This window comes from Malus domestica, chromosome 05 (assembly GCF_042453785.1).
Source record: "Malus domestica chromosome 05, GDT2T_hap1".
NCBI lineage: Eukaryota > Viridiplantae > Streptophyta > Magnoliopsida > Rosales > Rosaceae > Malus > Malus domestica.
Window position 1 is genome coordinate 39,535,319 of NC_091665.1, and position 14,303 is coordinate 39,549,621.

General features: G+C 38.9%; 3 protein-coding genes across 12 annotated transcripts; 1 reads left to right on the forward strand and 2 right to left on the reverse strand.

Moving 5' to 3' along the window:
* Nucleotides 1–10: 10 nt before the first annotated feature.
* Nucleotides 11–5,540, reverse strand: LOC103435624 (obg-like ATPase 1). Its single transcript, XM_008374014.4, has 12 exons — nucleotides 5,116–5,540; nucleotides 4,661–4,828; nucleotides 4,401–4,524; nucleotides 3,960–4,051; nucleotides 3,677–3,775; nucleotides 2,913–3,026; nucleotides 2,274–2,338; nucleotides 1,748–1,864; nucleotides 1,247–1,322; nucleotides 1,029–1,121; nucleotides 667–717; nucleotides 11–348 (listed from the first exon to the last, which is right to left on the reverse strand). The coding sequence occupies exons 1-12, from the start codon at nucleotides 5,200–5,202 to the stop codon at nucleotides 250–252; spliced, it is 1,185 nt and encodes a 394-aa protein (XP_008372236.1). The 5' UTR covers nucleotides 5,203–5,540; the 3' UTR covers nucleotides 11–249.
* Nucleotides 5,541–7,542: 2,002 nt separating this feature from the next.
* Nucleotides 7,543–14,303, forward strand: LOC103435625 (GDP-L-galactose phosphorylase 2-like). Of its 9 annotated transcripts, XR_011580815.1 has the most exons (11): nucleotides 7,543–8,064; nucleotides 8,277–8,404; nucleotides 8,504–8,563; nucleotides 8,655–8,885; nucleotides 9,220–9,396; nucleotides 9,500–9,748; nucleotides 9,970–10,213; nucleotides 10,458–10,534; nucleotides 10,784–12,504; nucleotides 13,608–13,947; nucleotides 14,038–14,303. XR_011580815.1 is itself a non-coding variant. In XM_070821424.1 (8 exons), the coding sequence occupies exons 1-7, from the start codon at nucleotides 7,998–8,000 to the stop codon at nucleotides 10,162–10,164; spliced, it is 1,107 nt and encodes a 368-aa protein (XP_070677525.1). In that variant the 5' UTR covers nucleotides 7,543–7,997; the 3' UTR covers nucleotides 10,165–10,213; nucleotides 13,608–13,740. The 9 variants fall into 9 exon arrangements, 7 of the variants coding, with proteins under 7 accessions (XP_070677525.1, XP_070677522.1, XP_070677524.1 ...); XR_011580816.1 differs by lacking the exons at nucleotides 13,608–13,947; nucleotides 14,038–14,303 and having other exon boundaries at nucleotides 10,458–10,525; nucleotides 10,784–11,597; XM_070821424.1 differs by lacking the exons at nucleotides 10,458–10,534; nucleotides 10,784–12,504; nucleotides 14,038–14,303 and having other exon boundaries at nucleotides 13,608–13,740.
* Nucleotides 10,613–13,897, reverse strand: LOC103435626 (probable receptor-like protein kinase At1g30570). Of its 2 annotated transcripts, XM_070821419.1 has the most exons (2): nucleotides 13,471–13,897; nucleotides 10,613–13,284 (listed from the first exon to the last, which is right to left on the reverse strand). In XM_070821419.1, exon 2 carries the CDS (start codon nucleotides 12,912–12,914, stop codon nucleotides 10,752–10,754), a length of 2,163 nt encoding a protein of 720 aa, XP_070677520.1. In that variant the 5' UTR covers nucleotides 12,915–13,284; nucleotides 13,471–13,897; the 3' UTR covers nucleotides 10,613–10,751. The 2 variants fall into 2 exon arrangements, with proteins under 2 accessions (XP_070677520.1, XP_008372238.3); XM_008374016.3 differs by having other exon boundaries at nucleotides 10,613–13,609.

The following is a 14,303-nucleotide window of genomic DNA, read 5'->3' on the forward strand; positions in this document are numbered from 1 at the left end:
ACATAGGAGATTTCAGATACATCTTGTATTATCTATTTGCTCTTCACAAGTCTACAATCAACTTCCAACATATATCAAAGCAGTGGCAACTGAACTAGCAGAACAAAAATCTAGCCCGAAGATACAGAACACGCGACCAGTTGTTTATCATTTTTAACGATGCAGGTATACAATCATATGAATGACATCGAAATGCACTCACTGAATCAGCATATTAAGATAGACGCTGTGCTGGAGTGGAGATGCTGCTCACTTCTTCCCGCCCCCAGAAACATTAAACTTGAAGAATATGACATCTGCATCTTGGACCACGTATGTCTTCCCCTCCTGTCTGTACTTACCAGCAGCCTGAAACAACGAAGACATGTGAAATTAATTAGCAAGTTAAAACATATGATAATTCCTCGCGTAGCACAACACATAGGTGTGCCGAAACAGCAGAGGATCCTCTTTGTAAACCAGTATTAATTCCTTCTATAATTCAAAGCTATGGACGCTAAAAGCCTTTGGGTGAGTGCTGACAACCGACTGGATGGCAGCTTTGGGCTATCTAGGGACTGTAAATCATGGGAACACGATCCTACTATTTATATGTCACGAAAGCAATGATATGATCGAGAATTAGATTTAAAGCCCACAAGACATTGTTCAGAACGTATCTCATACCTTAACAGCTGGCTCACTTCCGAGTTCCTTCAGATCATCAAATTTCATGACCTGTAAATGAAGAAAGAAACCCAGTCAATGAACTTGATAGATCTAGTACATCCTCTAATCCAAACAGGCAGGGGCACTTTGGTGATGATAGCAGAGAAGCAGTAATATAACGGTGACAGCAGACAGTAATATAGCGTTTTTTCTTCAATTTCTTTTTCTTGCATAAGTTTGAACAGAAAAGACATTTTTACTGAACATGGAGTGGGCCAAGCAATCTCTTGTATTCGTATATCGTATATTGGAACTAGAGCTGGTAAAAATATTATTAAAGAATTATTGCCAGATAAGATTTAATATATGCAAGAAATAACCTCAGCACAAATGAACCCTCTCTCGAAATCAGTATGGATGGCCCCTGCAGCTTGAGGAGCTTTCGTCTGCCGCCTAATTTGCCAGCACTTCACCTGCCAAATGTGATAGTAGTTGATAGACTCAGATCAAGTACAAGCAAAAAAACAGTAACCCTAGACAAGTGGCATTAAGTTTAACTTCAAAAGAATGGTAAAGAGAGCAAGTGTTAATATTTTACCTCATCAGGTCCAGCGGTGAAAAAGTATATCAGATTAATCGCTGAAAATCCAGTTTTTATGATCTTGGTAAGGGCACTGTAGAAGATTTGATCCAGTCAGCATACAAATTACATACTAAATATCCACTCTGTTCCTCCACTGCAAGACCCCGTGAACATATTGCCAATAGAGAGATACTAAGGGACTCTAATGACAAATAATCATACTGATATCCGAAAATTACTCAGGGAGGTTACTCAGGAATCAGAGTAGAAGTAGCCAAACTATGACTTGACTTAACCCAAGATAAAAGATTGTAAAGGTCCTTCGAACACGGACGGTATACATAAAATTGCAAAACAAGATCAATTAAGGATGGCACAAATAAGAAAAGGTAGCAGCGTGTGCCAGTGTTTCTTTTCTTCCAAGAAATAAAACAAATTAGCTACTAGTGAAAGATATAAACCATATGCCAGCATTCATAAACTCCATTAACTCAACACAACAAGGGTTGAACTAACCTTTGCACGTTGTTCTGCTCACAATACTTTGCTGCTTCTTCAGGTGGCAAATCAGCGAGATTCCTTTCTAATGCACAGCTGAATGGAATAATTGGTTCAGCTCCATGTTCCTGCACCCTATAACATGGAAAATGGCAGTTTTACTGTTATCTTCACCACATGATTTGTTTCAAGATGTAACATATTTAGGAACATTCTGCAGGAAAATGGTAGAATAAAGCCTAAGAAAGCTAATGCATGCAAACACTTTAAATCAATCTATGAAGCATAACTACGTGTTTTAAGCTTTTCATGGCAAAAAACCTGTTTAGGTAACCAACAGTATGAATCCTATAGTAAAATGTGTGAAAGCTATAAAGAGAACTGAAACGCACAAAAAAGTTGCCATATGTGAACACAACTACTTGCATACACAGATAGACTCAGACATGCACAATGATAAAAAAAAAAATGCAAGCAGAAGCATGCAAACACACAGAGCAAGAGAGAGTGGATAGAGAATAAATATCAGAAGGTTTGGCCATACCACGCATGGATCTTTGGCAAGAACTTGTTCTTTTTCCTCTGGTAATCTTTCTCATTCATGTTAACCTGTGGAAATAATATAGTTACAGATATGACAAATCCTCATATGCACATAGCTAAAAGTGAGATCCTAAGGCTTTGAAGGCCAGCTAAACAAACATAAGTGGCCAAAAAGGCTTGTAGCAAAACAATTTGTACAACTTGACAAACAATTACATTTTAGAAGAAAAAAATGTAGGAAATTAGAATGGTCCTTTGCACATTTTATACATGTTTCAGAAAATTTTCTTTCGAGGGGTATAAACAAGAAAAATACAACAAAACTCTTTTGTCTAAGTATTTTTTATAAATGTCCCACTAAAGACTCTTCATATGATTCCTTTCGAATACATTTTTTAAAGAAAACATGATATGCTCATAAAAAGAACAAAAAATAAAAGATTTCCATAGATTTGTCGAGGAGGTCAACATGCGAAAGATATACCAACACTTCCATTTGTTTACAAGAAAAAAAAATTATCGTTTACATATGCTGATTTTAGGAAAAACTATGAAGTAGAAGATACCAAACATAGAAGATAGATATAGTGTGCAACATGTACAGAAAAATTACGAAGTCGCCATGGTAAGGAAAAGTTACCAAGTAAACAACAGGCTTGGCTGTTAGCAATTGAAAGGGATTCAGGATCTCAACTTCAGCAGCTTTCCACTCCCCTAGACGGACATCTTTCCCATCCTCAAGCCATGCCTTGATCTTTAGATCCACAATCAATGTTCAAAATCAGTAGGTAATTGTAAATAGATATAAATTAGTAAAATGCACGCTAGATCATTTAGAGATGAAAGCATCAGAAAAATGCAAGCATCATGAAAAGACAATAAATACAGATGGGAAAACATGCTATGAAACCAAGGAAGATGGGAAAACATTCCAGTTGTGAAATGTAACATAGGAAACAACCTCTTTTTTCACATGATTTATTTCCCATCCCCCTTGTACATTGTTGTGACTATCTTTTCTTAATACATTATGTCATCCCAGCCATCATACCCATGCAAAATAAAGGGGTAGAAATTAGACGTATCACTTTGAACACCAATATGGTTAATGCTTTTAGTTAAGTGTCTAGCTTGTCATATCAGTTCAAACACTAATACAGTATTTTCCCAGGCATTCAGAGGAAATTCTAAATTCTAAAACCACAAGTATGAAAAACCTCCAATACTAGATAAACCATGAGTAACAAACATTCTCTATTACTTACAATAATACAGGTACATTATTGGCAAAAGTTAAGTGATTGAAATTGGAATCTCAATAGATTCAATACAAGACTATGATATACATAAAGAAAGGTTGCACATGAAAATAAAAAATATTAGACACTATCTCATGGATCAAACCTTTTGGCACAACTCATGCTCAATCTTTAATGCCTTCTCATTGCTCCTCTTCATGCTCTTTTCAAGATCTTCTGTCCTCCTCTCAATGAATTCAATGTCCTGCAAAACATAACATATAACTCTCTTAAAATTCAATATGGATGGATAAGTTTAACTGCAAAAAGAAAAAAGAAAAACGCTAAATGAGATCATAAGCAAATCACAAATTATAGTTTTAATTATAGATCGTAAGCAGAAATCAAGAATCAGTCATAGTTAGAGAATCATTGACTATCAAGTGCACCTTTAGGCGCAATTCTGCACTGATAATCTCCAAATCCCTCACAGGATCCACAGTATCATCAACATGGATGATATCCGGATCTTCAAATGCACCTGTATACATGGTTAAAGAGAACAGTAAATTTCATAGTGGCATTACACTCATATAAGACCATTTAAAAAATGAAAAACAACATGAGAAGAAAGAGAAGAAAAAAAAGGAAGCAAGAGGGCGAAAGAGACCTCTCCAGATAATTACCAATGAAATTGCAACACTCAATAACGTAAATCAGGGTTTATGTATTGGTTGTAAGATAGAGGGAAATTTCTTGTTCCTAAGAACTAAAAGCGAAGATGGGCAACTTATGGGAAAAATATGTGATTTTGGATGTTACAGAAGTACTATAACCTCTAAGATAACAGTATTCAAGAATGAAGTGCAGCAAAGTTATGAACATCTTACGCAGAACGTGAAAAATGCCATCAACTGCACGGATATGGGATAAGAAACTGTTGCCCAACCCTTGTCCTTCATGGGCACCCCGAACAAGTCCGGCAATATCATGGATTTCCAGAAAAGCTGAGACCTGCATGTCAAGAAAAAGTTCAAGAAAACATAAGAACCTTAGATGCATGAATAATAAGCTCAGAAAGCCAATGGCCTTGCGGAAAATAATATCACAATTCATATTTCCGAACGGTAGATCAAGTGAGAGGACAAACCTCGCTTTTCGGCTTGTATAACTGGCAAAGCCAGTCAAATCGCTCATCGGGAACATTAACACGGGCTTCATTGGGTTCAATTGTGCAGAAAGGGAAGTTCTCGGCAGGTATGGACAACTTTGTGAGAGTGTTAAACAGAGTAGATTTTCCAACATTCGGCAATCCAACCTAACCAGAAACAATAAACAAATAAATTCATAAAATTGGATTAATTTCAAGTCTTAAACTTCCATGGAAAGCAAATTAACTACGACTCAACCCAAAAATAAATACATGGAGTCGGAAAATGACCAAATTCGATGAAAGATTGCTTACAAATGCACCGAAATTACTAATAATCCCAGAGCACATGGATTCACTCCGACTTTGTTCAATCTTTTTCCAGCCCAGTTCCTAATTTTCTCGGGAAACAAACAGAAAATAACAAAGTGGAGAATCAGAGATTGTGAGCTTACAATGCCAATCTTGAGGTGAGAAGAGAATCGGCCGAGGATGGGTCGCTCGGCAGGTGCTTCCTTGGATTTTGCAGATTTCGGAGGCATTTTTGGATTCCGAGAGAAAGACGCAGACGACGGAGTGAGGGTTCTGAGAGCTTCTGGGGTTTTTGTACGGAGGGAGTGGGAGGATGAGGAGGAGGGGAGTGAGAAAGGTTTCAGCTACTAGCTCTCTGTGCTTCTTTATACCCAACGGTTCGAACCCTAGTCCGGGCAGTTGACACGCACTCGCGACACCCAAACGCACTGAAATATTCTAATTATAACAATTAGGGTACGTTTGTTGCACCGGACTATCTCGGACTGGACTAGCTTCAGGGACTAAGCTGGACTGGCTTAGATTAGACTAAGCTGGACTAATTTAGTGAAGCGTTTGGTGCAGTGTCGGATTAAAAAGCAGGACTAATATATTTTATTATTAAATTTATATTTACATTATTTTATCATTAATTTAATCTATATATATTAATATTTTATTATTAAATTATCATTTTCCTTTTATCTTCTTTTGTCCGCCAGCCCTCCCCTCTCCTTTTCTCTGCCATTTCATCTCCTTCCCAGAACATCTTCCTCTCTCTCTTTTTTTCCGCTCGTTGCATCCCTCCCCTCTCCTCTTTCTCTACCATTTCATCTTCCTCTCTCTTTTTTTTGTCCACCCAAATCTGCCTTGCCGCACCAGCAACTCCACCTGCTGCTGGCAGAGAATTCAGCGACTTGAGGTTCTGGAGCTTCTCGGATGGCTCGTCCATAGCGATTGTGGCAGCAGGAAATATGGGATTGGGGATTTTTTGTGGGTGATGGTTGGTGGTGGGAAATATGAGATGGGGGATTTTTTGTGGTTGATGTTGGTGGTGGAAGAACCCTTGCAGGGAGGAGGAAGAAGCCCAGAACTCACAGAAGGGCTCGCAGGGAGGTGAATCAAGCAGGACGAAGAGAGATGTCGTCGAAATCGAGGTCGATGAGGTGAATCAAGCAGAACGAAGCGAAGTTCCTAGCTAATCCCGTGGTTTTTGGGGGGACTGGTGAAGACCGGCTAGCACGCCTCGCAGGGACTCGTAGTCGAGGCGAGTCCCATTTATTTTAGTCCCACAACCTACCAAACGTAGGATTATAGTCCTACTTAAGGTAGTCCAAGCCAATCCCTCCTAAGGAGGTGTAACAAACGTGCCCTTAATGTACCGAATCATATTTGTACTGAAAAATTTCTCCTCTTCTTTCACTTCTACATATTTTTTTACTTGTTATTGTTTTTTTAACAGGAAGTACGATATTCGTTGATAGTAGTTGAAAAACGTACAAAAGTGAAGAATGGCGCATAACATGGGAAAATGATCTTCTTTGGATCCATCAATCACGGCCGTTCATTGTGCGGTCAGAAATCATTTAAAATTTAAAAGTGAATATAAATAGTATCTAATGAAAACTAACCGCACGATCTATGATGAACGGTCATGATTGATCTATCCCCGGATCCCCACAAAGAGAATCCAAAGAGGATCATTTTCCCATAACATGGGCCTCGATAAAAATATTGCCAGGATCAAACCGGTCTAAAGAAAAAAAGAGCATCCCACACCACCATAAACATAAATTAAATTTTATCTTCAAGTTTTCGGTACAATTTTATGCGAATGTTACAGATAACATTCAGAGGATCATCAAACCAAACAAAATCCGACTCATGAATTAAAGTTAACCTGGCTGATCTGTGTGCCTCGACATTTGCACTACGTCGAGCATGTAAAATACATAAATAAATAAGTTGTTAACAAAAAAAAATTAGCCTTAGTTGCGCAATAGTCCTGAACTTTACTATGAAATTATATATAGACTTATTAATAAAATTGATGTTGTCAATCAGTACTGTGATTTAATAGTATTTTTCTTTACTTGAAAGTGAGAGATTTTAAGCTTAAATCTCGTAAATGACGAATTTAATACCAAATTAGATTATCTATTATCCAAGATCAAGCGTATGGACGTTGTCAGATAAATGGAATATGCGTTGTCATATCCGTTTTGGGGCCGATGGCCCCCTCTCTCTACCCAAAAAACCATAAAATCGATCGGACCGAATATCCAAAATTAAAAAATAAGAGAAAATTTTCATTATGATTGAAACACGAAGATTACACCGCATATTTTTATATAAATACTAAAAAAAATTATTTTTCAAAGTTATTAACATTTTAAAGACACATATTTCACTATTTGTATAATAACATATACTGTACTATTCTGTGTACCGACCAGATTGAAAAACCTCTCTCTAAAAACAGTACGTAATATCTTTAACATGAACGGCTGAGATCGGTCAAAAGACTCAGAACCATAACTCACGTGTTGACTCCCATTCGTCAAAATAGCAGCCGGTAGATTTCGAACTTTATGCTATTCATACTAGGTGGCACAGAGATGGAAATCACAAGACGTGACGAGATAGAAGAACACAGAGAGAGAAAAATATCAAACGAAGAAACAGAGTTAGATACAGATTTTTCCGATCGCGATTCTCGACAGTCTCGACCAATTTCAAGACTCGGAATCGCTGGTCCGGCGAGGGCTGGCTTCGTGGATGCAATCACGGCTCTAATCAAAGCAATCATTAGGATTAAGATTTCGAGAGGCAGCAGAGAATGCATGAGAGCCTTCCCTAATTCGCTGCTTGCATGCCCTTCGTTTCACGGCGGTCGCGGCGCCCTACCCTCGGCCGGTGGGCATCCCTCCGATCTCACCTTCCTTGCCGGCGGTGGTTGCTGCTGAAAACGACGACCGCCTGTGTTTCCCCTTCTGGGTTTTTCGTCATTTTTCAGAATACTTCGTTTTTTATTAAGCAGTAGGAAATGGTTACGGTTAAGCAGCTTCAAGATGGTGACTTTTTATCACAATGCTCTCCATTTTCTGTGCAAGGTTTGTGATTTTTCTTGCTTTTGATTTGATGGGTTTGAATATTTCTGGTTGAATTTTATTGAGTAGTATCTGTTTTTTTATTTATTTTCTTGTTATATTTGTATTGATCGTGTTGTTTTCGATCGATTTATACTATCAGAAGGACTTCAAATTTTGTTGCTTTTATCGTTCCCATGGATTTTTTTCGTGTATTAATGAAGGAATGTTTACAGGTATAAAAATCCCCTTGTACCGCTTCGGTAGCAATTCGATATTGGATGATGGTTGTGCTGGACGCATTTCGTGCGTGCTAGAAGGAGAAGAAGAAGAGAGTGTATTAGATTCTATTGTTCTTGCTCAGGTATTGAGCATTGTGAATTATAATGTTGCTACTTGTAGATTCATATAGCCGACCCCACTTAGTGGGAAAAGGTTTTGTTGTTGTTGTTGTTGTATGCAGTGGGAAGATCGAATGTGGAAAGGTCTATTCAGATACGATGTGACAGCATCTGAAATTAAGGTCTTTGTTATCCTATAGCCTGATTTTTCTTTTAACATTGATGATTTAAATAAAGGCACTTATAGTTGGAGATGGTTTGTGGCTTGTGCAGGTCGTTCGTGGCAGGAAGAAGTTCATTGCTCAGTTTAACGAAGGATGGAGTAGGGATTTTATGCCAAGGATGGGCAAGAACATAAGTTTCTGCCAAGAAGATATGTTCAAGTTTAGTTGGATGGAACGGCAGGAGGAGTTACTCTTTTCTGTTGCAAGTGGTGAAAAGTCGAACGCTGAGCTTGTTCTTTCAGCTGCTGTGCCTGATTGTGCCTTACTTATTGCTATCAATGTAAGGCACTGCTTATCTATTTATAGTACCATGAATAGTCATAGAATCAATAATTGTCTGTATGAAATTGTCATGAATATTGTCATGTAAGGCACTGCTTATCTATTTATAGTACCATGAATAGTCATATAATCAAACTCGTGATAGCCCGACCAAATAATCATGCAAAGTGGAGATGTATATGCATATTTTTGCTGATTTTCTTGACAAGTTGCCACAGAGGCTTTATAGGTTCATAGTATTTGAATAAATTGTTTTGAGGACTTGAGTCTTGTAGATATCCTGATAACATGTATTGAGGTAAGAACCAATCAATTCATTGCTTATTTTTCAGGCATCCCCTGTGGAATATGGTCATGTCTTCTTGGTACCACATGGCTCTAAAATTATTCACCAGTTCCTGGATAAAAGATCATTGGAACTTATACTGCACGTTGCTGTTGAAATAAATAATTGCTCTTTTCGCCTATTCTATGACTATTCACCTAGTGCTCCTCGTATGTATTTCCAGGTATAGGATGGCTTATATTCGTTGCTTTTCTTTTTCTTTATGAAATTCAGATCAAAACTTTATTTCTGTTCATGCAATAATTAAAAAATACATTTGCATGCAGGCCTGCTACCTTCAAATCCCTTTACCTGTCGAGTTCATGCGTTTTGATACAATTTTTGGTGCTGGGAAAGAGGGAATGTCTATCTCTTCTGTTGCAGATTACCCCATTAAGACCCTTGTATTAGAGAGCAACCACTTCAAGACAATGATGGAGGTTCTTGCTGAGATCTGTTTGTGTTTACAGGAAAAGCTCATTCCATATAATCTGCTGATATCTGACCATGGCAAAAGGATATTCTTATTTTTTCAGGTAAATGGCATATGGTTTTGTTTTCATCCGTAAACTCCATCCATGCTATATATGTGTGAAGGTGCTTTTACGTCTATATTATTTTATTAGCTTGCTTGATAAAATATGTCCAATTTCCAACTGTATGCCCACCATTCTAAATTTGATGACTGATTTTCTTGTGACTCCTCTTCTGGCTACGCTTTTGATTTGCGTACTTATTAGGAATTTATTTTATGCAGCTACAAACATCAACGAACTCTATCCTTTCTGCTTGGGAGTGTGGGGGATACTTCTTGTTTAAATCAAGATCTGAATTTGATCAAGCTACTGAGGAAGCTCTGCTAAAACAGCTAGGTACAGTCTCCCCTGACGACGAAGGTTTCCAAGCAGTGAAGCTGCTCTGTTGCAGCATTGCGAGCAAGTTTGCTTCTTGAATTTGGGAGCTGTGATGTGATTTGGCGTACCAATAGTCAGTACAAAAGAGTATAGTTCTTTACCCTTTAAACCGCTTACCTTGGTTACGAAATAAAGATAAAACAGACCCAATGAAGTTATATTCGGATGAATGTGTGTGAATCTGTAACCTAGATGAAAGTGTATATTCTTGTTATTGAAGTAAAATCAATTGATGGAGCCGAAAAATAATTTATTTGCTTCGGAACCTATCTCTCTCTCTCTCTCTCTCTCTCTCTCACTGGTTTTCCTTTTCATTTTTGGGAAAAGGTAGGTCTTTCGGAGATGGAACAGAAAATGGCATTCCATTGGACGACTGCAACGGTCAACGGTGTCCTGAATGTGAGTTAGGTTAGTTAGTTGGGTCAATATGCCTACCTTCTTACGTCCAAGTTTGAAGGCCCATCTCCGTAGACAACCAAAACCTCATAAAGCAATTACATGATTGGTTTTTATGTATATATGATCTACAAATATATTACAACAGAACAAACCAAAAGTTGATGTAGAAATAAATACAATTATGAAGGAATTATAGTGCAATAATATAATGAACACAATCACTTCCTCAGTTGTCATGCCTCTCATCTCCTTCTGCAGATTCAGTGGATTTTCTAGCGGTCGACTTTCCGCTGCAACCTGTCTCTTCGTCTAAACTCGGAGGTCCTTCGCCCTCTTCTGCTTCTCCCCCAAAAGCCTGACTACTTGTAAAAGAATTGTGTCCAGCATTGCTACTCATCCAAGCTTCGTGGAGTTGCAAGATATACTCCAAGTGCCACAGAACTTCCCCCATTGTTGGCCGGCTCTTCCCCTCGTCAGCGAGACATTTCTCCGCTATCTCCCCAAACTTCTTCAGTGCCTCGGGACAATAGTTTCCTTCAAGACGACGGTCAATGATGGACTCGAGTGATCTCTTTCGTTGCCACTTCATTGCCCATTCTGCGAGATTGATCTGATCTTTTGGCAAGGTTGGGTTTATGACTGGCCTAGCACAAACAGCTTCAAACAGCACCACGCCAAACGAGTAGACATCAGATTTCTCTGTCAACTGCTGTCGTCGATAATATTCAGGGTCCAGATATCCGAAGCTTCCTTTAACTGCAGTACTAACATGGGTGTGGTCCAAAGCTGGGCCAGTTTTAGACAATCCAAAGTCGGACATTTTCGCAACAAAATTTTCATCTAGCAGTATGTTGGTTGTCTTGACATCCCTGTGGATTATCCCCCTATCTGCTCCAGTATGAAGGTAATGGAGTCCTCGAGCAGCACCAATGCACCCTTCTACTCGTTGCTTAAAAGTTAGCGGTGGGAGATCACTCCCAAAGAGATGGCTTCTAAGGGTCCCATTTCCCATGTATTCGTAAACCAAGATCATCTCATTTTTTTCTTCACAGAATCCAATCAATGACACCAAGTGTCTATGCCTGAGCTTGGAGAGCATCTCAATCTCCGTCTCAAACTCAGCCAGTCCTTGCTGAGATTGGGGGTTGGCTCGCTTGATTGCTACGAAAGTGCCAACATCAGTCTCCCCTTTGTACACCTTACCAAAGCCTCCAAGTCCAATTACTAAACTTTCATCAAAATTATTCGTTGCTGCACGAATCTCTGGTAGCATGAACCGCTTGCCAGCTCTGATAGAGGCCACAGAACCATATGGATTCTGGCTTCCTGCTCCCTTGGCATTGACACTGCTGTTTAAAATGGAGCCATTAAGGAATAACGGCCTCCACCCAGCGGGGGTGTTTTTCGTGTCACGTGATTTTCCTCTCCGTCTATTGCAGAAACAGAAAAGGACAATGGCAAGAATGGCAACAGAAGCTATACCTGCTCCAACTCCCACCCAAAGAATTCGAGTTTTTGAACCCCGTGGTGAAGTAACACCTGAATCATACTTCTCAACATAACCGAGATTCCCATTTCTACTGAGCTTGAAAATCTCCAAGCCATTCAAGAGAGCATCAGTTCCTGCTGCCCCAGCTGCTGTGTCAGGACCCAATTGAATCCATAGTGTGTCAACTTTCGGAGACACCACATCGAAAAAGTCCTGATGATACGCTTTGTTCTTGCCCCCCGCACGGGCAAAAACATTGAAATTATCTGCTGCAGTCCTGTTGTTTATGTAGATTCTGAAGATCCTCTGGTTTGCTTTGTCAAAAGTCAGCTCACAGAAATGCAGTCGAACTAAATAATCGAAATCAGGATCCACCTCAAACTTCCACGACATGTTGAACCTTTTCTCCAATACTTCAGTGTTGGACATAGTTCTTGCGGTTTCATACACAAGAATTGGAGCCACCGAGGTATCATTCGCAGACGAATAGGTAATGTTGGAACTGTTACTTATTTCCAACCCGGCATTTGCTGTGATCATGTAGCTAAAATCCAGTTCCCATGTTCTCCAAAGATCTGCATCCTGACCGGGATCAATTTCCGAACCCCCAACATTCAACCTATACATAGTCTCAATCCCTTGCCAACTTATATTCTGATTTGCACCATTTCCACCCACTTTACTAACTGATCCTGCAAAGAGTGTATCCATAGCCGGAACAATTTCAATCGCATTTACGAATCCAAATGAACCCTTTACCGGGATGAACTCAAAAACAAGCACATCCTCTTTGATGGCCAAAATGTACTCCTTAACCAAGAAAGAAGTTACATTGCTCCCTGAACTCAACAAGTACGCATTTTTCCGCGATATCTCACCCAAAACGCTGAATTCCGACATCAACTTAAGACCATTTGCCACAACTCCAAATCTAGATTCATTCACATTGTAATTATCAAATGGAAAAGGACAGAAATGGAGCCTAACAAAGTAGTTCCCTCTACTACCTGGGAACGTGTAGTTCAAGCCACCATCGAAAATTCGAGCGGTCGCATACAGCGGCGCGGATGCTGTTGAATCAACACTTGAGGGAGCTGTGGATGCAGCATTGGCAGGGGAGCTGAGAGTGATGCTGTTGTTGGGGGCCAAGTCACCAACCCATTTCCTACCACTCACAGTAATGCTTGAATTCGTGCCACAATTTATCAGAAGAGATTTAGACTGAGCAAATGCACAGAAAATCACCGGAAAAAGCAGCCCAAAAATCTCCCTGCCCAGAAGAGCCATCACCAATTTTCTAAGAGTGGTATCTTTTAGTGAAAAGAGAGGTCCCAATGGAAAAAGCAAGAACAGCCCAGTTTCCACCAGAGCTCAAATCATACTAAAACCATTAAAAATCCTAACATTTAATTTCTCAAATTCCATCAAAATATTGAAAAAACCCATCAAATTTTACCTTCATCACTCATGTTTTTGCATTTGAATTTCCTTGTTTAGAAACATGGCTGCTATGAAAAAAGACTGGTTCTTTTGAAATCCCAACTGCAATTTTTATTGCACTCTCAGAAATCAGCAAATCCAATTTCCTTGCAGATCTAAAGTAAGAAGAAATCAAAGATGTGGGCGGGGAAGCAAAGGACTGTGACAAAAGGTGGCAAGGTTGACAAACTTCTTCAACAGTGAGACTAAAAGCAATGAGAAAAACAGAAGATAAGAACATGCAAAAGGATTACAGCAAAGAAGATTGTCACAAAAGGTGGCAAAGATGACAGATTTTGACAGATTTCTTCTCCACCAACGAGACTGAAAAATTCAATAGAACAGGAAAAAAAGGCTTGAAGAAAAAAAATTTTGCTGCAGCAATGGGATTGTATCAGAAAAACAAGAAAAAAAAAGAGGAACACGGGTTGCTGATGGAAACAGATTGGAAAAGGTCATTTTCTGGTCAAATTTGTTTTATTGTTTTTAATTTTTGTTCAAAATATTTTTATTTATTTATTTAATGAGTGAAAATTTGCAGCAGTTGGGTGCCTGAGATGGGGTTCCATTATTTACGAAGTGGGTCACATGCTCATGTCTGGAAGATGATAACAGATAACTGGTGCAATAATATATATTGTATATGTTTATTTGTAAAGTGACCGATGAGGACTTTAAAGATAATAATAGGTTGGACGCGAAAGGATAACAGGAGTTTTAGATTTATATTGGTTGTGAAAAGAATGAACAAAATGTAAGCCGAATTTACAAAAAAGGCATAAGGGATATAAAGAATTCTTGAACGAAAAA